The sequence below is a fragment of the Lonchura striata genome, chromosome 1, assembly GCF_050655825.1.
Source record: "Lonchura striata isolate lonStrDom1 chromosome 1, ASM5065582v1, whole genome shotgun sequence".
Lineage (NCBI taxonomy): Eukaryota > Metazoa > Chordata > Aves > Passeriformes > Estrildidae > Lonchura > Lonchura striata.
Window position 1 is genome coordinate 87982344 of NC_140703.1, and position 19714 is coordinate 88002057.

General features: G+C 36.4%; 1 protein-coding gene across 6 annotated transcripts in view; it reads right to left on the reverse strand.

Moving 5' to 3' along the window:
- The window catches only part of MGAT4A (alpha-1,3-mannosyl-glycoprotein 4-beta-N-acetylglucosaminyltransferase A), an 82733-nt gene that overhangs the window by 11135 nt on the left and 51884 nt on the right, over positions 1-19714 (reverse strand). For 5 of the 6 annotated variants that reach the window (XM_021546685.4, XM_085557925.1, XM_085557918.1 and 2 more), the window contains 5 exons: positions 16839-16969; positions 16145-16252; positions 15554-15747; positions 3267-3345; positions 993-1059 (listed from right to left, as the gene is read on the reverse strand). In XM_021546685.4, coding sequence (XP_021402360.1) covers positions 993-1059; positions 3267-3345; positions 15554-15747; positions 16145-16252; positions 16839-16969 — 579 coding nt within the window. Of the gene's footprint in view, positions 1-5; positions 1060-3266; positions 3346-15553; positions 15748-16144; positions 16253-16838; positions 16970-19714 lie in introns of those variants that run through there. The other variant, XM_085557920.1, reaches the window with a different exon arrangement.

The following is a 19714-nucleotide window of genomic DNA, read 5'->3' on the forward strand; positions in this document are numbered from 1 at the left end:
CATAATTAAGTCGTGTTCAACAAACTGAATTACAAAATCCAGAAAATGTATCTGCAGTATCACAATTCACAGTATCATTGTGACAGAATCACAGTGAAACCAGTATCATTCCCAAAATAAAGAGCAGTGATTTTGGCATCAAATCCAGTTTTGCAGCAGCAAACAATAAGGGGCGCATCATCAGCACACACCAAACTGAACAGGATTACACATAGAAATAAAAGCTTTTAAACTGTCTAAAGGCATTAACACCCCAAACTCTGCAAAGATTTTGGCACAGGTATTCATTTAATATCACAGAACTAATATGATGCCTTTGACTTATGTGTTTTCAAATAGGATTAGGGACAAGGAATATCATTCATGCATAACATATTGCTATTTAAAGCATCTTCAATTATATTAGGATGAGTAAGAATTCAATTTAAAAGCCCAGTTAGACTTTACAGTTAAGCCACATAGACAATAACTAATTTATTATGACAAAAAAAGTGCTTCTATTATTACAGGATTTCCCAAACTGTGTCCAGAAACTAATTAAAACCATGTGTAAAATTTCTCTTTCTTGACAACATGTATCCAAGCATCTTCCCCAACAGCCACTTGGCTGTTGAAATGCCAGTCTCATCCTGTGATGAGACAGCTGATTGTCTGTAGGGTGGGTTCAAATCCAGGCCAAGCACACAACTCACACCAAAGCACTTGTGCAGTCACAGGACAGAGGAGGTAATCTTACAAAACCTGGAAATGCCTCTGTCATAATCTTGGCAGAAAAGTTGGATGTAGCTGCACTACAACTAAGAGTCACAAGAGATCTCTAGTACATAATTCTCTGAAAATAATTAGTGGACACAATATTAAGTAAAGCCTAGGGGGTCATGTAGCCAAAAGTGAATGATAAAAACTCAGGTTTAGGTTTGTTTTGGTTTTAATAAAGATGTCTCTAAGAGTTGCAATAGTAAGAATACACATGTTTTTCTACTGTTACATACCTATCCTGAAGTAACCATCCTCTAAGCGTTTGTCTTTGGTTTCTTTGCTTAATACCAGTTCTTCACTCTAGAACAAGAAAGCACAAATGAAAATTTATTTTGACATATGACTTTGCCAGAGAAATACAAACGTGTGTGCATTCTTATATATTCAGCATCCATTTCTTCCTAATAATTAAGAAGAAGCCTGGAGTATAGTTATTTATAGCCTCATACAAGCCAACACACACCAAAAAAAAAAAAAACCCAAAAAAAAAAAAAACAAAACAAAACAAAAAAAAAACAACAAAACCCAAGAAAAAAAAATAGCAGCAGTGTTCCAGAACCAAACAATACTTGGCTTCAAAGGAGAAAAATCAAGTACTCTAAGTGCCCCATGAAGCTTGCATGGCAATTACGACGTGAACAGAATACTTAGCACATACTGGCATACACAGTAGGAGACAAGCAAAGGCAGGACCTGCCTTCTTTTTCTATGGCTTAACAAGAGCTTTCTCACTTGGACAAATTAAAACTTACAGGTTACTTTGGGTTACTAAGACTTTAGTTGAGATGGAAAGTCATCAGACCAGTGAGGGAAGCACCACAATTCTCACTGCCTCACTATATGGATGGGGATCAGATCTTGAAAAACAGCTTTACAATTACAACCATGATCCAATACTGAAAGACCCACTCTGAGAATTTCCCAGGAATTAATTAAAAATCCTTGGCAAAATGGAGATTAAATTGATTAGGTGGGGTTTTTTATTTCTATTTTGAACTAAGGCTGCTGAAAAAGTGGTGAGACTGTTTTTGGTTCTTTATTTGGGGGTCAAGTATTTTGGTTTTCTCTGTTGTTGTTGTTTGGGTGTTAGGGGCAAGATTTTGTTATAGGTTGTCTTGAGGGATTTTTTTAGTATGTTGCTTGAATTCCAGACAAATCCAATCTGGGGGTATTCTAGTTTCTAAGGTTTTTTTTTTTCTGAATTCTACTTAAGGAAGATCACTGTTAAAATATTTGAATGAGTTTCTAGCTCTAGTGAAGTCCAGGGTGGAGAAACAGGGCTCTGAGGAGCTGCTGTCCTCAGCTGATATTATTTTACTGACAATATTTTCTTCTGACACCAGTAGCTTAGGAACAGGCCAGATGCAGAATTTCCTGTTTACCTTTTCCACAAATTGCATCAATAACAACAGAACCTCCGTATCATTACTTCCTTAAAGGATGCTCCAGTGAGAGACATTCCACAGCCAAGTAAAGCCAAAAAAGAGATGCCTGATGCACATTTTTGTCTGTTATCTTGTGCATTCTTGTATCTTGGGCTTAGATGAAGTGAGGGCTGCTGCTGTTTTTTGTGCTTGACTGTATTTCCACAGGTGTTGAGAAACAAACCCCTCAGATCTTATGATACAATATCCTGCATGTCATGTTTTATAATTAGAACCAAACCAACAATTTTCTTTTTAAGGATGGGAATAGTAAGAATTTTATATTTTTGCCTGCTCCAAGGAAGGCAGACTGGGAAAATGGAGATATTAACTCCTCCATGATTACTTACTTCAAAAAACAGATAAAAGGAAAGTTAAAAAACTATTCAATATACTGCAATTTCAGCCTAGATTTCAAGATTCCTACACTAGGTATATGAGGGAAGGTAGAGATACTTTGCCATCTTAATACTAAATAAAATAAATTTGTCTGAAGTAATGTCTTAATCCTCTCAGTCTTTGTGATATAAATAGTTAGCTGTAATATCTAGTCAAAGAAAAATAACTCATACCGTCTGACTTCAAACAAGAACATACTTTTGATAGTGCAGTACTCTCCTGTGGTAAAACTAGCTCATTTATGGGGAAAAAAACATCAGAAATTGGGAGAAAGGCACACATTCTGTTTAAGAATCTATGTATTTCGCTATCTAGTGGGTTTGGATGTGTGTCAATCCCTAAATTAAGACTTTTTTACTAACTCAAATAGCAGATTGACTTAGATTTCCCATTTCCCAAAATACACAGGAGAGGGAAGACTGTTTATTTTTTGTTTTAAATAGTAGCAATGAACTGGAAGAAAATGACCTTGTTCACCTCAAATTTACCAACAGCACTTGTAGCAGACTGCACCTTGAATGAACAACTGAATATCCAGTTAAAAGAAGGAAAATTATGAGAACATCAGAACATCAAGTTCATACAGTTAAAACAAGCATTTATGTCTCCTCACTGTTAAAAAAGACATAAGGAGACTTTGTTTTTATCCTGTAATGGAGAAGATACAAATCAAAACATTTGTACCTGAAAAGGCAAAACTTCTACAGTTGTGTTTAGAAGTATGTCTCCTGGATGCTCTGGATTGCCACTGTGAAACAAGTACCTATAAATGAAAAGGAAAACAAAAGACAGTCTATATACATGAGTTGCAATCAGCTGTGTTACTGTCTTACATGTTCATTGTCACATACAGATGTTACAAGGATAAATATCATTTTTATACTGAGCCTACAACAGATGGGGTTAAGATGCTTTCACATATTACTGTCATTGGAAGGGGTCAAGGTTTTCAGTTGCTGAAGAGTAGTTGGGCAGTATTTTCCACAGGAAGGGAGTTTGCATCATGTTGCCAGACTGCATTACACAAAGCTGTAGTCACTACTGCCTGGTACACCCTGGTATCCTCCAGAAGCAGGAGCCCTGCCTTCCTTCAGCCTCTCCCTGGCACATATCACCCTCTCCCTGTGCCCACAGCATGAACTCTGCAGAGCCATTCTGAAACACTTCTGGGAACTTAGCCAAGTCAATATTTTGCCAGGTGAGTGTTCCCCAAGTCCATCTCTCCACCATGGTTCATTGCAAAATCTCATTGATTATTGTGCCAGGAATTCCCAACCCACATCCACACCCTTCGTGTTACCTGAATTCAAACTTCCATTCCAAAACCAGCTTTATTTAAGGAAAAAAAAATCCCTCAATAAACACCAAACCATAAAAGCCTGGTTTTGACAGGTATACGCACATAAAAATGACTTTTTTTAAACCTGTACAAAGTCCCCATTACTCTAACTCAATTGTGCAATTAACTTTTTTTTTTTAATTGGACAGAGTAAATATGTTTGAAACATTATCTAAGCCATCCCTATCAGTATCAATCAGTGAAGTGTTCAAATTCTAGCTGCCTACTCTGAACAGCTTTTGCAGTACTGCACATATGTAGATTATGTTACAAAAGAGACAGTTAAATTCTTCCTTCTTTATACATAACAGGAACTTAATGTTATTCTGAATATGTATTTTGTAAACCAGTAATAATATTTTTTTACCACTAGGTGGAATCAATGCTTGAAAATTGTTCACTACTTGCTATTTTTTTTTAGTGGACCAGAATAAATTCAGATTACTGTCATAAACTAATTAGATCCTACACCTACTCAGATACCACTTCTAGGAAGACTGTTTTACTTTTATTAGGTTTAAATGAATATGCAAAAATCTATCAACACATTTCAAATCTTTCTTCAATTGGAACTTGGATGGCACTTACTGTTAATTTCTCTTCAACATTAAATATGTCACCAGCCAGAGACAAAATTAGTTCAGAAATTATCACTTGATTAAAATTTAAAACATTATCCCAATTTGCAATTGATTAAGAAGCAGTTAGAAATGTAAATTCCAACTTGTCTTTATCCAATATATCTGAAGCCAGGTCGAATACCTGCTATTAATCTATACGTCAAAGCTCAAGGAAAGTAGAAGAAAACAGTGCTCTGACCCTAACTCAGAAATGTCTGTGACCCCAAAATGATAGAAGTATTTTAAGAAAACGGACACACATGTAGAACATTTATTTTATCAAGGCTCAGAAAAGGAGTAACACCTCACATTGTGATACAAGAAAGCCACACTGATTTCTATAGCATTGGTTTCAGCAGAACTGCACAGTTGTACTGGAAAACAGAACTGGACTAAATAAGCCTCACTACTGTGTCTCAAGAAAAATAATTTCCACACTGTACTTTAATGTAAAGGTTAGTCAATTCTGAAGTATACAAGCTACCTAAAGCATCCACAGTTCTTCAAAAACAAATCTTGTGACTCAATGTAGACATTATTGACATCCAAAAAACCCCAGGAAGCAATAGTAATTTTTTCTAGGAAGATGCCTTCATTGGATATCTTAATAGTAAGCAGAACAAAACTCTCAGGAAAGCTGACCAGAAAACTAAAAGTACATTCTGCTGTCTTTTGACCTAATAGATCTAACTAGTCATTCCTTAGTCAATCAGATCTCCTAAGCACTACTGGCCATTTTTCCTCTTGAAAACACTGGAAATTCTAAGGAGACTTAATTTAAAATGGAACTTGCCATCTAAGGTATTCCCATCAAATGCTACACCCAAACCACACACATGCTGCTTTCCCTTAGCACTTAGTTCTGAGAAGACACACCTCAAAGTCCACAAAGAAACTGCCTGAGATCTGGGGTCCCCGTGCTCTCAATGAACAACGATTGGCTTTGGAGGTTTGGATGGGTTTTTTGGGGGAAGCAGTAGCAGTGCAAGCTTTGTTTGTTTGTGAGGGGTTGTCATTTATTTATTTGGGTTTGTTTGCTTGTTTTTAAAAACAACCCTGCAAGCTGCAGCCAACCATTTCTCCTACTGTGCCATCAGCTCTGAGACTGAGCTGCAGCTTCCTCCTTCAGCAGTTGTCACTCCATTAGAGCAATGCACTCCTCAGCTGGCACAGTGCCAGAACAATTTACAGCAGTAATTAATCAAACCTGATTTCCATGTAATCAAACCTGCTATTTTAGTATATTTTCTCTAACTATCTGTTAATCCATATGCACACACAAAATGTAACACATGCTCATATCACATTTTAAATTATGTTTAGAAAGGAAGGGATATTTTTATATCTGAGCCTTGCTTCAACACTTGACAGATAACACCTACTTAGACATTAAAAGTTACACAGATTGAAAACAGAAGCCTAAATAAACATACACAGTCAATCCATATCTATAATATTTATTTTAGAACTAAAATTTACCAATTAGAACATTTTATTTGAAATAACATTCAATTTATGAACAACAGATGTTCTACAGCTCCTAAAATAAGTGTCATTAGCTATTCTTTTGTACAACTTGCTTTTCTGTCAGGGGACATTTTCCAATGGAGATTCTTTGGAAATGGATTGAGAGAGTAAAACTAATTTCACAACAAAGGTCAGTGAAACCTGTCTTTCAAAAACCCTTGAAAGGGTTTTTTATAGGCTTTTAAGGAACCTATCTTTACCTCCCCAAACCTTTTGGGTTTGCACTCTTTATATGCCAAGACCTTTTTTACAAACTTGCTATTATGCTAGATATTTAACTGGACAAGAGAGTATTAAGGGTTTCTCCCTCCCAGGTAGAGAGAAGACTCTTATGTCCCTTAACTAATAAACTGATTTATTAATCTGACATTTCTTAAGTAAAACAGACATTTCTAAAAACCACAGAGACATTTGCAGAACATTTAGGGTCCTCATTAAATCACTAATGTAGAGTAATCCAGCTGATAGCCATAGGATTACGAGGTTGTTTCCTTTTATTTAATTCCTACACCAGTAGTAAAATGTCTGGCCCAGTCCTTTTTTCTTTTGGGAGAAACACTGGTTTATAACTGGACTGAATGACCTTAAATGTCTTTTCCAACTTAAATGATTCTATGACTCTATGGTTTTCAGACTATGATAGCTATTTCTCAATAGAGATAGTGAAGGACCTAGGAATAGCTTTGCTTTTAATTGCTAAATTATTTTGACACCTGTCCTGGGATTTACACATGACAGTCCACATAAACAGTAAAAACATGTGCTTTTTTCCCTAATTACTTAACATTTCTCTTAGGGGGAATCACTAAAATTTCCTTGTCTACCTGCTGCTTAAACCTAACACCTTCTGAAGTATTCCTTCAAATAAAAACTTCTGAAAGCAATGGATCTGTAAATATAGTAACTCAAACCAAACACAAATTCACTTAAAGTTACAAAACCCAAACCCTACTATTGCCTTATGGAATATTACTTCACTACTTTCTTAATTACAAAATACAAACATGAACACAGTTGAACATTTTTTATCAAAGTCATCAGAGAAAAGTAACTCTAACTTAGTATAATAATAATAATATAGCTGAATCTAAGAGAACCTTTTCTGCTGGCAGTGTCTTTTTAAATAGTCGCAGGTCAAAGACAATAACCAGCTACTCTAGATATTCAAACACAGAGACAAACCTCCTCTCTACCAGTAAAAATTAAATCTATGAACTCATTTGCATACATTCTGCTCATGACCTCCATGTGATATGAGAGTAAGAGGATGCTAAGTATTAGTATTTAATGTAACATTAAAAATACACAGAATTTCAAGAGCACTGAGGGTTTAAAAAACAAATACAAAAAAAAAAAGCAAAAAAAAACAAGAAAAAAGCAAAAAAAAAAAACCCAACCAACCAAACAAAAAAAAACCTCAACACCAATCACCAAACTAAATGGAGCAAAATCAAAGCCGCAAAAAAAACTTCTGTTTCCATACTCAGTGACTTCAGTATTTACCCAGTTTGAGGGGTTGAGTTGCTGCCATGGAGCTAGATACACATCTAAAATCAAGACAGAGGGGAAAAGGGGAAAACCCCCCAGCTAATAAATGAAACAAATATTCATACACATCCTAACATACAAAGGGAAAGGTAGAAGTGTGATTATCATTTGTACACTGACAGAAGGTACCATTAGTTTGCCAATGCAGTTAACTACTTTAAAAGCCCAGCCAAGTTCAAAACCCTTCCATTAGTGAGCACCCAGAAAGATTTTCACCTTTTGTAACATCCCCCATAAAATGGATTAATCAATATTACTAATCTGAACTGTTGACTTTAATACTCTTTTAATAGCTAAATTTTTTCATCACCTGTGCTTTCAAAAAAAACCCCAACAACCATGCACACCTCTACCCGTCCCCTATCTTGCTTATAAAGGGATGAATCTTCTTTTCTTTCTCTCATATCCAAGCGTATTTATGGCCAAAAAACGATTATTCTCTCTACTACCCAATTTTATTTCTTTTAGGTGTTAAAAAATCTTCTATAGTTTATTCAAATAATATGTCAATTATTTTTTTATCTATAGAAATGTTCTAATTGAAATAGAACTGAATACATAACAATTTTATTAGTAAATAAGGGCAGTTTTATAAAATAAAAATACTTTAAACAGCACAATTCACTGTCAATATATCTGGGTTTTGTTTTGAAGGAAACAAGTTATTTGACCTGATACTAAACCTGATTCTAAGAATATAAGAATGCAGTATTGTAAACTTTGTACTCTATAAACATCAGGAATAAAATCCTTTTCTTCACATATTCTCCTTATGTCTCTTTTCAGCAATCTGATGTATTTTATATCCCACTTTCAGAAAAGGAAAATACATAGGAACGCAGAGAGGAAATGTTTCCTTCCACATTTGAACAAATTATCCATAGCAACATGCAGCCTTAAGAGTTTTTAATTCTGCACAACATGCTTTCTGTAAAAGCAATATTCAGTCAGCAATTTTTTGGCTCTCTATAGATGTCATCATCCACTGCAAGAATCATTATTCACCATTTCTACCCAGCATGTTTGATCACTGGATGCAAATGTGGTAAAAGAAAAGTAATCTACCTCCTTTGTGTCACATTCTCAGATCCTAATTAGGAAGTCTTATTCTACTCTCACTGGAAACCAGTATTAACCATGCATTATTTCCTCATGCAAAACACAAACAGAAAATGAATCATTTATTTTCCTTCTCTCGAGCTCAATTTATTCTCCTATTCTTCATGCTTCTTACTAAGTTATTTGAAAAAAATTGGTTATACTTCCAAAAAAAAGTGTAATTCCTCCAGTATATATATATATATATATGAAACATCTTGTTGTTATAATTCCAAATTCAGAAAAAACTCCCCACAAAGAAAGAAGAAATCCCCTAGCCTCCCCAAGCAATACAAAACAAAAAATACCCCTACCCTATTACCTTCTATACAACATGCCTGGTAATATTTCACTTCCTCTGACAAAATGAGCCCATCTTAGTGTCTTTATGTAAACTGGGCTGCATGGTTGAGAGCTGCAAGGGTTCAATTGCCCATTTTCACAGAAGTGTCGACCCAGTGTACTAAAAGGACTGAACTTTCTCATGTTTATCAGTGGACCACAAAGTAGCTTGACTGAAGCAGCGATGGAAGGATTCTGGGGAGTGGTCTGAGTCTGTTTTATCCATCACATGCCTAAGAAATTAATTTTCTCACACCAGCTCAAAACTCAATCTGAGTCAATGAAACCTATACTATTTCCTAACCCTCTTCATTTGTGCAGTATGTGTAGAAGGTATTTAGCTGTGTAAGAAAATTTCATTCTCTGGTCTACTCTTCTACTGTTTCCCAGACAGGACTATGACATCCACTTTCTAAAGCTACACTCTCTCTGGAGTGGGCTCATATCAACTGCAATACAGAAGTCTGGCATTAAATTAATCTTAATTTTTTTATTTGGGTTTTTTCTGTTTCATGGACAGGGTTTTTTTGTTTGTTTGCACTTTTTGCTGGGAGTGATTGATTGTTCTTTTACAAGGTTATTTTTAATTTTTAATCCAGTGAGATATAGAAAGGCTTTGTTAATCCAGTCAGATATAGAAAAGTTTTCTGTGTGTGTGTGTGTGTGTGTGTGTATGGGGGTGTATGCATGCACATAAACATTTTTTAACCCTACAGCTTGGCTGGGGAAGCACAGATAACTCCCTTCAGTTTTCTTATGCACAGGCATTTGCCACCATTTGAGATTGCACTTGGGTATGTGACCTCACCAAAGGCTGGAAGGATGCAATTATGACATCTCAGAGACTCCAGTCCTTCTGGAAATCACGTGAGGTATTTTAGAGTATCTCAAGTGGCATTAGACATCTAACATCTTGGCAACAGCATTAAGCCTCCAAGATTTCTGACTAAGAACTATAAATCCAGGAACACTGCCAAGTACACAAATCTTGGATATTAGTACCATTAAGGAAAAAGCAGCATGTCCTTGGCTCTAGGCAGCTCTTTTCTTCTGTCTCTGATCATACTTTGAGGTTTTTTTCCCTTTTCATATGAAGTCCTGGCCTCATTGTTAGGGGCAGAATTCCATGCCCAGAACAAATAGCATCAGTGCCTGGGAGCCTGCCTGCCAAATCCCTGCTGTCAGTGCATCCATTTGAGGATGTTCTACTCATTAGTACAGAAGCTTATGCAAACAGAAAAACCAGAGTTCTCAAATTCTCTTTTATGTACAAAGTATTATCCCACCTGAAATGTACTGACAAACACCAAAACATTTCAAATAACATACTCAGAGATTTTCAAATATTTCCTAGCTGACATGACCATTACAAGCTTAATAAAATGGTGTTGCACCTTAATAGCATACATATTTAGAATCAGAATTAAAAATTACTTCTAAATTATACACTCTATGTTTATGTACTTACATGGTTCTTGAGCTAAAACTGCCCATAAAAGGTTTAATATATTGGGTTGAAGGGGAGCTTCTACACTGAATAGTGATTATGAACAAAGAACAGCTTATACATCAAGTAAGTCACTGCTTTACTCATCTAAAACAAAAACGATTTTGCATGTCCCTAGGTTTTGAGTGGTTGTTACTGCAAAAGCAAATAATGAGGAAGTTTCATTTCCAGTTTTAGAAAGCTGTTAGGAAGTTTTTTTTTTTCCTGATGTAATGCATTTGATCTTGTATCTCTCTAGCCACAGGAGGATGTGCATCCTTGTAGGATGGATAATTTATTATATTTTGGATACAAACAAGACTGACTGCTATGATACTTTTTTGGTAAATTTTTTGTACTTTAAAAAAATTTATTTTATTTTTCACTGCTAGAGAACCTGTTTTAAAAGCTGCCTTTATTTTGCTTTACAAAATATGATGCACCCATCTGTCACTTTTTATGCAGGTATTTTTCAGCACTGTCACAATAATTTCAAAGCAGACAAAATAATGTATATGTTTAGTTACCAGGAATCCAGCAAGATACTATTCACACTCAATGCATTGATTTTCTAGCTTAAATAGTCAAATATATATTTTCTTGCATGGCTATCAATTCTGTGTTGTGAGAAGATGCCACAGGAAATATGAGTGAGTAATATCATGTGTTCCCTGTGATTCCAATGTCCAGAATACAGAAAATTAGATGAACAGCCTCAAATACTGCACATCCAGTATCTATGCCAATATCAGAGCACAAGCTGGTAAATGCAATCTACAAGGTGGTTTGTCAAGTTATAAAGATTCCACGTTAAAACTGAAATTCCAGTCAGCAAATTGTACCTTATAAAATCACTTCATTAATAGTCAATGTCACATGAGGATGACCACTCAGTAACTTGCTAAAAGGAGAGGCCAACCAGCTGTGAGGCAACTACAGAATGGAAAAAAACCCAATACTACAAGCAAAACCACATTACTCCTCCCCTAAAAAAAGTAAACAGCTAATCCTTTTGAAAATATTCCAAATAACACTACGAAGCAGTATAGCAGAAGAGTCTAGAGCACAAGTCCTATGGTTGGAGCCAGGTGAGGGTCAGTCTCTTCTCCCATGTCTCAGTCTAAAGGACAAGAGGAAATGGCCTTAAGTTGCATCAGAGGAGGTTCAGATTAGATACTAAAATATTTTCTTCACTGAATAATGGAATAATGTCCTAGGAGGTGATGGAGTCACCATTTCAAGAAGTTTACAAGAGGCAACTGTATGTGGCACTTAGGGATAGGGGTGCTGGGCTGATGGTTGGACTAGATGACCTTGAAGGTCTCTTCTAACCTTGATGATTCTGTGAAGCAGTTACATACAAGAAACAATAAGCCCCATATTTTAAAAATATAAAGTAAATTTATATATGTATAAATACATATAGTGAGGTTGGGGTGAGTTTTGGTTTTTGGTGGGTTTTGTTTCCCACAGTATAAAATACATACTTGTCTTTTCCTGCAGCTTTTTTATTTTAAAATAAAAGTCAGCATCTAAAATGCATTTATAGTGAAGCAAACCTGAACCCCTTTCTAAAAATATCCATTCTAAATTCCTGTTGCAGAACAGCCGTAAGTTATGCACTTTCAAGGCTTTTCTCAAAGTAATTAGTGCATATGTTCTTTGAAACAACATCTGATTTGTGTCAATCACACCTATAGGGAGGACTCTGTAACTTAGTCAAAAAAGAAATGGTTGTGATCATGATGGACACCAGCATCACCTAAGTGCTGCAATGGAATGTCTTGCTCAGATTTTGAGCCAGTGTTTTGACTGGCTCATAAAGAAATTCTTAAATATAACTGTCAGTTTTAATGATTAAATCTGTGCTTGGAACAGCAATGTACATATGAAAACAGCAAAGTGGATTTCATTAAATATGTAAAAATCTGAGGGAACAGAAATTCAATATTATTTATCTTTACAATGTAGGCTGTTTTGAGCATTTAGAGAACAGTCCATCCCTTTATTAAAAAAAAAAAACCAACCTAACCAACCACAACCAAACATATCTTCAACACTGTTAAGCAATTTGTTTTTAAGAAGAACTGCCTTCAATCTACTTTTCTTCTCAAGGATTTTCTACTGAAAGAAATGTATCTATTTTCTTACTGCAAAGGATGAGACCCTAGATTACTATTAAGGGACTTTATCATGTTTTGGTTGGAGAACTTTTCCTTGGAAAGAAGTTAGAAAGTTTCAGCACAAGAGCTGTGACTGAAGTAAGCCTTAGAATATTTCAATTTACATGTCCCTGTTCTCCAGGTGTGGTTTAGAACAAGCACCATCTATTTGACTGCTCAATATTCAGCAGGAATTTGCCAGCCAGGTCTTGCATAAAATAGGCACAAATGCTACTTTCTGCTCAGTGAAGTAAGCTCAGTTCTTACTTTAAGTTAAGAGATCCTTGACAGCGTTATCCCTGACAATATTCTCAGATCTCAAAAATTAAATATTTAAAGACTTAATGAAAGCTAATTAGTGAACTGCAGAAAATTCAATTTCAGTTCAGGGAAACATTTGGTGTGGAAAAGTAAACTACAGGAACAAGTCAGTGCTCTGTCACAGTGCAATAGATGTGCTGTTTATTCAGTCAGAGCTGTGGTCAGTATTTCCATTAAAAAAACTTCTTCATCACAAATTTATTATGGCAGTTACTAAGCAGTTACCTCAAACTGACTTGGCAGACATAATTTGCTTTAAATTCAAAGAGCAATTCTAATACTTAAAAGAAAAAAAAAAAAAAAAAGCCTGCTGCATCTTTTCACAGACACAAAATTGATACCAAACGTGTGTTTTCTATTCTGAATTCCACCATCAGATGTATTTCCCCACCAGGTAAGTCTATCCAATGCTTGGTCCATTTTCCTTTTTCTGTGTTTCAATGTGCCAGTCACAGTTTTATTTTTGATTGCTTCAGTAAGCATCCTTTAAATATCAGGAAACTCCCCTGCTCTACTAGACCTGCACTTGCCAAAAACTACAGCTGCTGCTCAAGTTACAGACAAATAGAAACAAGTCCCCAATAATTTAAAGTTACAACATCTGCAAATTTAATTAGTCACTGACTTCAGAAAGGTAAAATACTCTATTTTTGAGGATGCTGTGGCCATAGAAGCTAAAATGGCTTACAATGATAGCTGAATAGGTAGCATCATTCAAACTTGTAGACTTTCTTTGAGGAAGCAATAAAATGCAAGCTGTTTCCTGTCTTCTAAAACTAAAATGCATTTCTTCAATAAATTAAAAACAAAAAGGAAAAACCAAAAACAACCCCCAAATCAAATATCCAAACAAAAAAACAAACCAACCAACACAAAAATCCCCAAAAAAATCCTACAAATCAATAAACCTCCACAAAAAAACAAACACAAAAGCCCCCAGAAAAACAACAAAAAAAAACTAAACAAACAACAACAACAAAAAAAAAAACCACAACAAAAAACACCATCCCCCCCAAAAAAACCCAAAACAAATCCCCACAAACAACAGAAATCCCAAACCAAACAAGACCCTGAAAAACCCCACTTCTTCCCCTGAGAAAAACAAAACATAACCCTCTACAGCTAAGACTATTCTTAACACACCAGGTGGACATAACTACCTTAGGCCTGGCTACAATTTTCCAGGGCACAACAATGAACATTTTTTTCTCACCTTTTACAAAGATAATTAGTACTTTCTCATTCCCCTAGTTCCCTTCAGCATTAAGGCAACAGGCATAAAAAATTTTATTTTTTCAAGTGTTGGCATAGAAAAAATATTTTGCCTTTAATCCAAGGAGGTATGGCAGTTATGCTCCTCCACACATGCACCTTGGAAAGCTAACCAGGGAAGTCTTTCAAAGCACAGCAATCAACTGAGAGAGTAATCTGACATCTCAAACAACCTTGAGTTCCATAGGTCAGACTAGTTTGGAACAACATAGTCACAAGGGAACTACTGATCTTCACTGTTGTTCTAAGTCAAGGTGAAGACTCATCCTTTGATTATGTACCAAGGTAGAGAAGTTGACTAATTGGATTTAGTTCAGGACAGCAAAAACTTCTCCCTTACAAGAAAAACATCCAGTCAAACTGATTCAAAGAATCTTTGTTCTACCAGGCTATAGGTATTGGTCTATAAAAAAAAACACATAAGGCATGTGAAGTAAGGAGAAAAGGAATCCACTAACATAGCAACACTTAACTGGACATTAAATAAACCATGTATTTTATAAATCTTGAATTACTGTGTTGGTGAGACAGTAGCCAGCAAAGCAGCAAATGAGTCTCAAGAAAACTAAAGGATGACTAATCTCTACAGCGCTAATTACCCTTGATTACCCTTAATTAATCTGACCAGTAGTTGATAAGAAGTCACCTGTAGTCCTCCATCAAATCTCAGCTATTTCTATTTTGAAAGCACACAACCCCTTTCTTTTTTGTTGCATTTTATATTTCTTAAACAGGTCAGCCTGGAATCTTAGCACAGTGACTTGTTTCAAGCCCTAAAGCTACATCTTAAAAATACTGCCCTTCAGAATCCCCAGCTTTCAGGTCTGTGCAAATTCTTAACAATTCACCTTATATGCTCCAGCAAGATTTCTCATCTGGACAACCAAGGGACCAAGGCCACAGGGCACAACACTGTACCACATGCCATGCTGCACAATTGCTCTGTAATTAGAAACAGACTAACCAAATACAAATAGGACTAAATTGGCTTCTTTTAAATTCTCTGCATCAGAGAAGCACTGGCTTTGCATTGCATTTTTCAAAAAGGCTCCAGATTAAATGAAAAAGAAAATTTAAAAGACAAAATTTACCATAGTAAGAGAATCAGAGGGAAGACAGGTATAACTATTTCAGCTGAACTCCAAATGTCCTATGCCATTTCACTCTAGGTTATAATGATAGCCCCAAATTCTACCTTAAAACATTCTTGGCACAAGCAACTTCATATATGAGACCAGTAGCAAGTAATTACTAACCTTTCTACATTGACTGGCTTGTCAAATTTAAAGAGAATATAATCTCCAGCAACTGGTGTGACAGCCCAGAAAAAATCTTCCCCTACGTAGGTTTTTTCTAGCGTATGCCCCTGGTAGACTTTTAAAGATGTCGAAACCTCTGCGGGTGGATTCACGTGGATTTTATGCAGTAATGGTTTCAGGAAGTCTTTATCCTAATTGAAAGACAGACAAACATCATGCTCGTCAGACAACCTCATTTATTATGTTCCTTTCCCAAGTGGATACACTTAAAACCAACATTGGCATAAAATGGAAAATTAATGCATTACTCATTTTGGGTGCATCAGATCTTGTACTGCTCAGTAATATGGACATGTCATTAAAGTAGAAAAACTAGAAAAAATATCCCCTAGCAAAAATCCACATAAATAAACTGGACTAGCACTTCTTCTGATTTATAGTAACCAGTCTGTAACAGATTTAATTCCAGCTGGAGCAATATGCATCATGCTTGAAAATGCAAGACAACAAGAAAAGGCCTATTTTCTCCACAATGTTTTTCACTTAATCAGCCTGCTCTGTAAAGGAAGGTAAATATTGTCTACTAACTGTGAGTTTCTGGATCTTCCCTGCTAGAGAAGAGTGGAGGCCAACATGCTGGAAAAGAGAAGGCCTGAAGCGTATCCGTAGGTTAGATTTCTGTCGATCACAATGTTTCTGAAATGGTGGGGGGAAAAGGTAAGGGTGGGATAAAAAACAAAAACAAAAAAACACATTAGTAAAAACCAACACAAGGTAAGAACCTATCCCTATTAATCCAGTTCTTCTTGTTTTCATTCCAGAAATCTACCAAGACTGCTGTGCAAATGTAATACTGTTCAAGGTCCTTGCACAGAACCTGTTTATTTAGCAATGGTGTCTCTTGAGAAATGAAGGACCAAAATATGAAGTTTATTACCCATTTGGAACTTTCTCCAAGACTGCTATTCAAGCAGTGACACCCTGCAGAGCTTCTACAGTGGTTAAATGTATAAGTTTATTTTAAGTCTGTTACACATAGAATCTTACTAGAGTTTTGCTTTTTATCCTTACTACGCCCATCTCCAAAATCTGAAGCAATAACAGCAATGATGCCCCTGAGAACTGTCCCCCTTTCTTTTTGAGATAAAAATCTTGGCAGGAAGAAAGACTCTTCCAGAGCATGCAGTAACCATAATGTACACTATGCTGGCTTTCAGCTCACAAAAATCAACTCATTCATCATAAAAACATTTTAGAAGCTTTATAATAAAAACAAACTTACAGCATCTTTCTCAGGGTTACACACTTTTACCCAGAGGATATGGTCCAGGAGCCAATCAATAGGTTTCTCCTTATAAAACATAAATATGAACTCTACAATAAGAGTGATATCTGGAGACTGGAACATTTTACCTGTGGGTGACATTAAGAATAACTGAAGTTACTTTAGATTAGAGATAACACTGTCTTTTGAAATCAATGAGATAGCAGATGATAATATTTGTGCCAAGACAAGAAATATTAGCACTGAACAACTTGAAATTTCAATGTTATGAGAAGTTCCATACCTTTCAACTAAATAAAATAGCTATTCAAACAAGAACTTTGTGCTATCAAAATATTCAGTGTATATTCAATGTACCAGAACACAATCTCCTTAGAAACTGTCAGTTTGAAATATTAAGAAAAAGAAGAGTTATGGATTGGCATCTGTTATTCCCCATGTCACGTGTAAGTTCAAGCACCTGAGACGAGGAGTATTGCAAGTGTTATCTGCCCAGTCACACAATTTCAGCTTCTGCAGGTACAGAAAGCAGAGGTGAAACACCTAGTACTAACTTCAGAGCCTTCAGGGCACAAAATCAAAGGGAAAGAAGGAAGCTACCAGAACATATCCAGAGACAATGCAACTCAAAAAGAGACATCCCACAGTGACCAGAGTATTTTTCTGTAGTGCATAGGCCATCAGCAGGACTTCTGGGTGGCACTGTGCAAAAGGATTCTTGGAAATCCTGCAGACTGTGAGACTTAAAGGAGGCCTTTGCAAAACAAGGAAACTTACTGTTGACGAAGAAAGTCTATATAACATCAATGGGAGCAATCACCTACGTGGTTGTGAAATAAACTCTGGCAGTAGAGGTGTCTGAAGAGAAAGTTGGCCAACACACGGGGCTATTGTGTCAATCTGAAGGCAGCACTTGAAAAAGGTGCCTTGTATGAAAACACTGCTACCAGGAGTAACACAGCTGGGAGTGGGGCAGTCCAAGGCTGAAGATTGACTGACAAGTGCTTGTACCAGGGACTGCACTAAAGCATTGGAACAGGCTGCTGAGGGGAATGCTTAAGGCACCACTCCTGGAGGTATTTAAAGACGTGTAGATGTGGCACTTGAGGACATGGTTTAGTGGTAGATTTGGCAGTGCTCAGTTAGTGGTTTGACTCAATGATCTTTGAGGTCTTTTCCAACCAAAATGATGCTATGACCACATGCCAGCTAAAATCCCAAAGGCAGTTCCAGATTTCAAGGCAGATTGAGAAAACATCACCAGGTTTGCAGATGAAGCCTGGAGTCTTGCTAGGTTACAACAGAGAAGGCAAGGAAGAAAGAATCATGTAACAATGAATCTCTCAGGAAGACTCTGGCTGAAGTGATTCAGTTCTGCAGATATTGCGGAGATGTGGGCAGCGCTGGACTAAGGGATGGGCTATTGGGGCATGTGTGCACCAGTGGATCAGAGTCCAGCAGAAGCTCTTTTCCAATGCAAGTCTTCTGTCTATCCACATTCTGGAGTCCAACACACAGCACTCAGGCACAGGAAATGTTTTGAGGATTTATTTCCACTTGTGAAGAGGCCTCCATAGGCTTTCTAAATAACAAGTTCCACAAATGGTACAGGTTCTAATATTTTCTCCTACTCTCAGGAAATCCAGCTGGAGTAGACATAGAAAGGAGATCACTAGAAGAGCCTTGCCCTTTTCAGAAAGCAGGTCTGATGCAATCTCTTTTCTTTATGACTTTGTATTGGAAATCGGATTCTTATCAAACAAAACCAATGCAAGAAAACTCAATGGAAACTCTGAGAGGAGTTTGTAGGTGTCTCAGTTAGACTACATCATCATGCTATGCAACAAATATGGAAGAAGCACCTGACTAAAGTACCAATTATTTCACCTGTTAGAATTATGCTATACTCATTATAGTAGACAATTTACACACTGGGGTGGAAAAGTAAATGTGATAAAACATTAACTGATTTGACATTGCTATATCAATGTTGTCCCTTACAGAAACTTTTCATCTAGCCCCTTGCAAAGCAAAATATTGTCATAACTTTTAAGTTGCTGCTGCAACGAGGTCCTCAAATAGGTATCTCCTCATGATAATACTCTATAAATAAAATTTAAAACTACCACTACACAAGGGACAACTCCTACTAAGTTAGGGACAATTTCAAGGTTTTATTCTTAAAAGACATAAGAAAGATGTTGTTTTTATTAGTACATTGTTAGTATTTACACACTATATTTTCACATTGTTTAACATTATTTGTGGAAGTAAATATTTAAAAATGGGTAGGAAACAATCATATGATTAGTTAAATGTTGTGTGAAATAGTCATGCAGAATAACAGCTTTCAGCTTGTCACACTTCCAACTAAACAGACCCCAATTTTCCTGGTGATTCATCTCTGCCTACTGCTTTCAATGGCATAGGGCAGGAGAGGAGAAAAATATGGTAAGCCCTAACAAAACACCAGATAAAAAATGGGACTAATCAGATGTTTCTGGGATTATTATGGGATTGAAACTATAATTTCTAGGTGACAGCTGCTGAGGCAGTCTGTCAATCACATCTGTTTCCATAGGATGTGCACCTTTCCATGCGATGTCAGAGAGATGCACAATACGATGAGAGTCAGAAGACAGAAATATCCCCACAATATTGCCCTAATTTCAATGCCTCTTCCAGGATCCATACAAACCCATTATGCTCTAGAATCTCTTTATTCTTCTACCCAAGGACAGAGCAGAAGAATCGCACTGACATTTTTTCCTTTGACTAGCTCATCTTCTGAAGAACATAAGGATTATCATTTTGTCCTCACTCCCAGACCAGAGAACATGTCATGAAGGTAGAGGATCCTACAAGACTGAAGG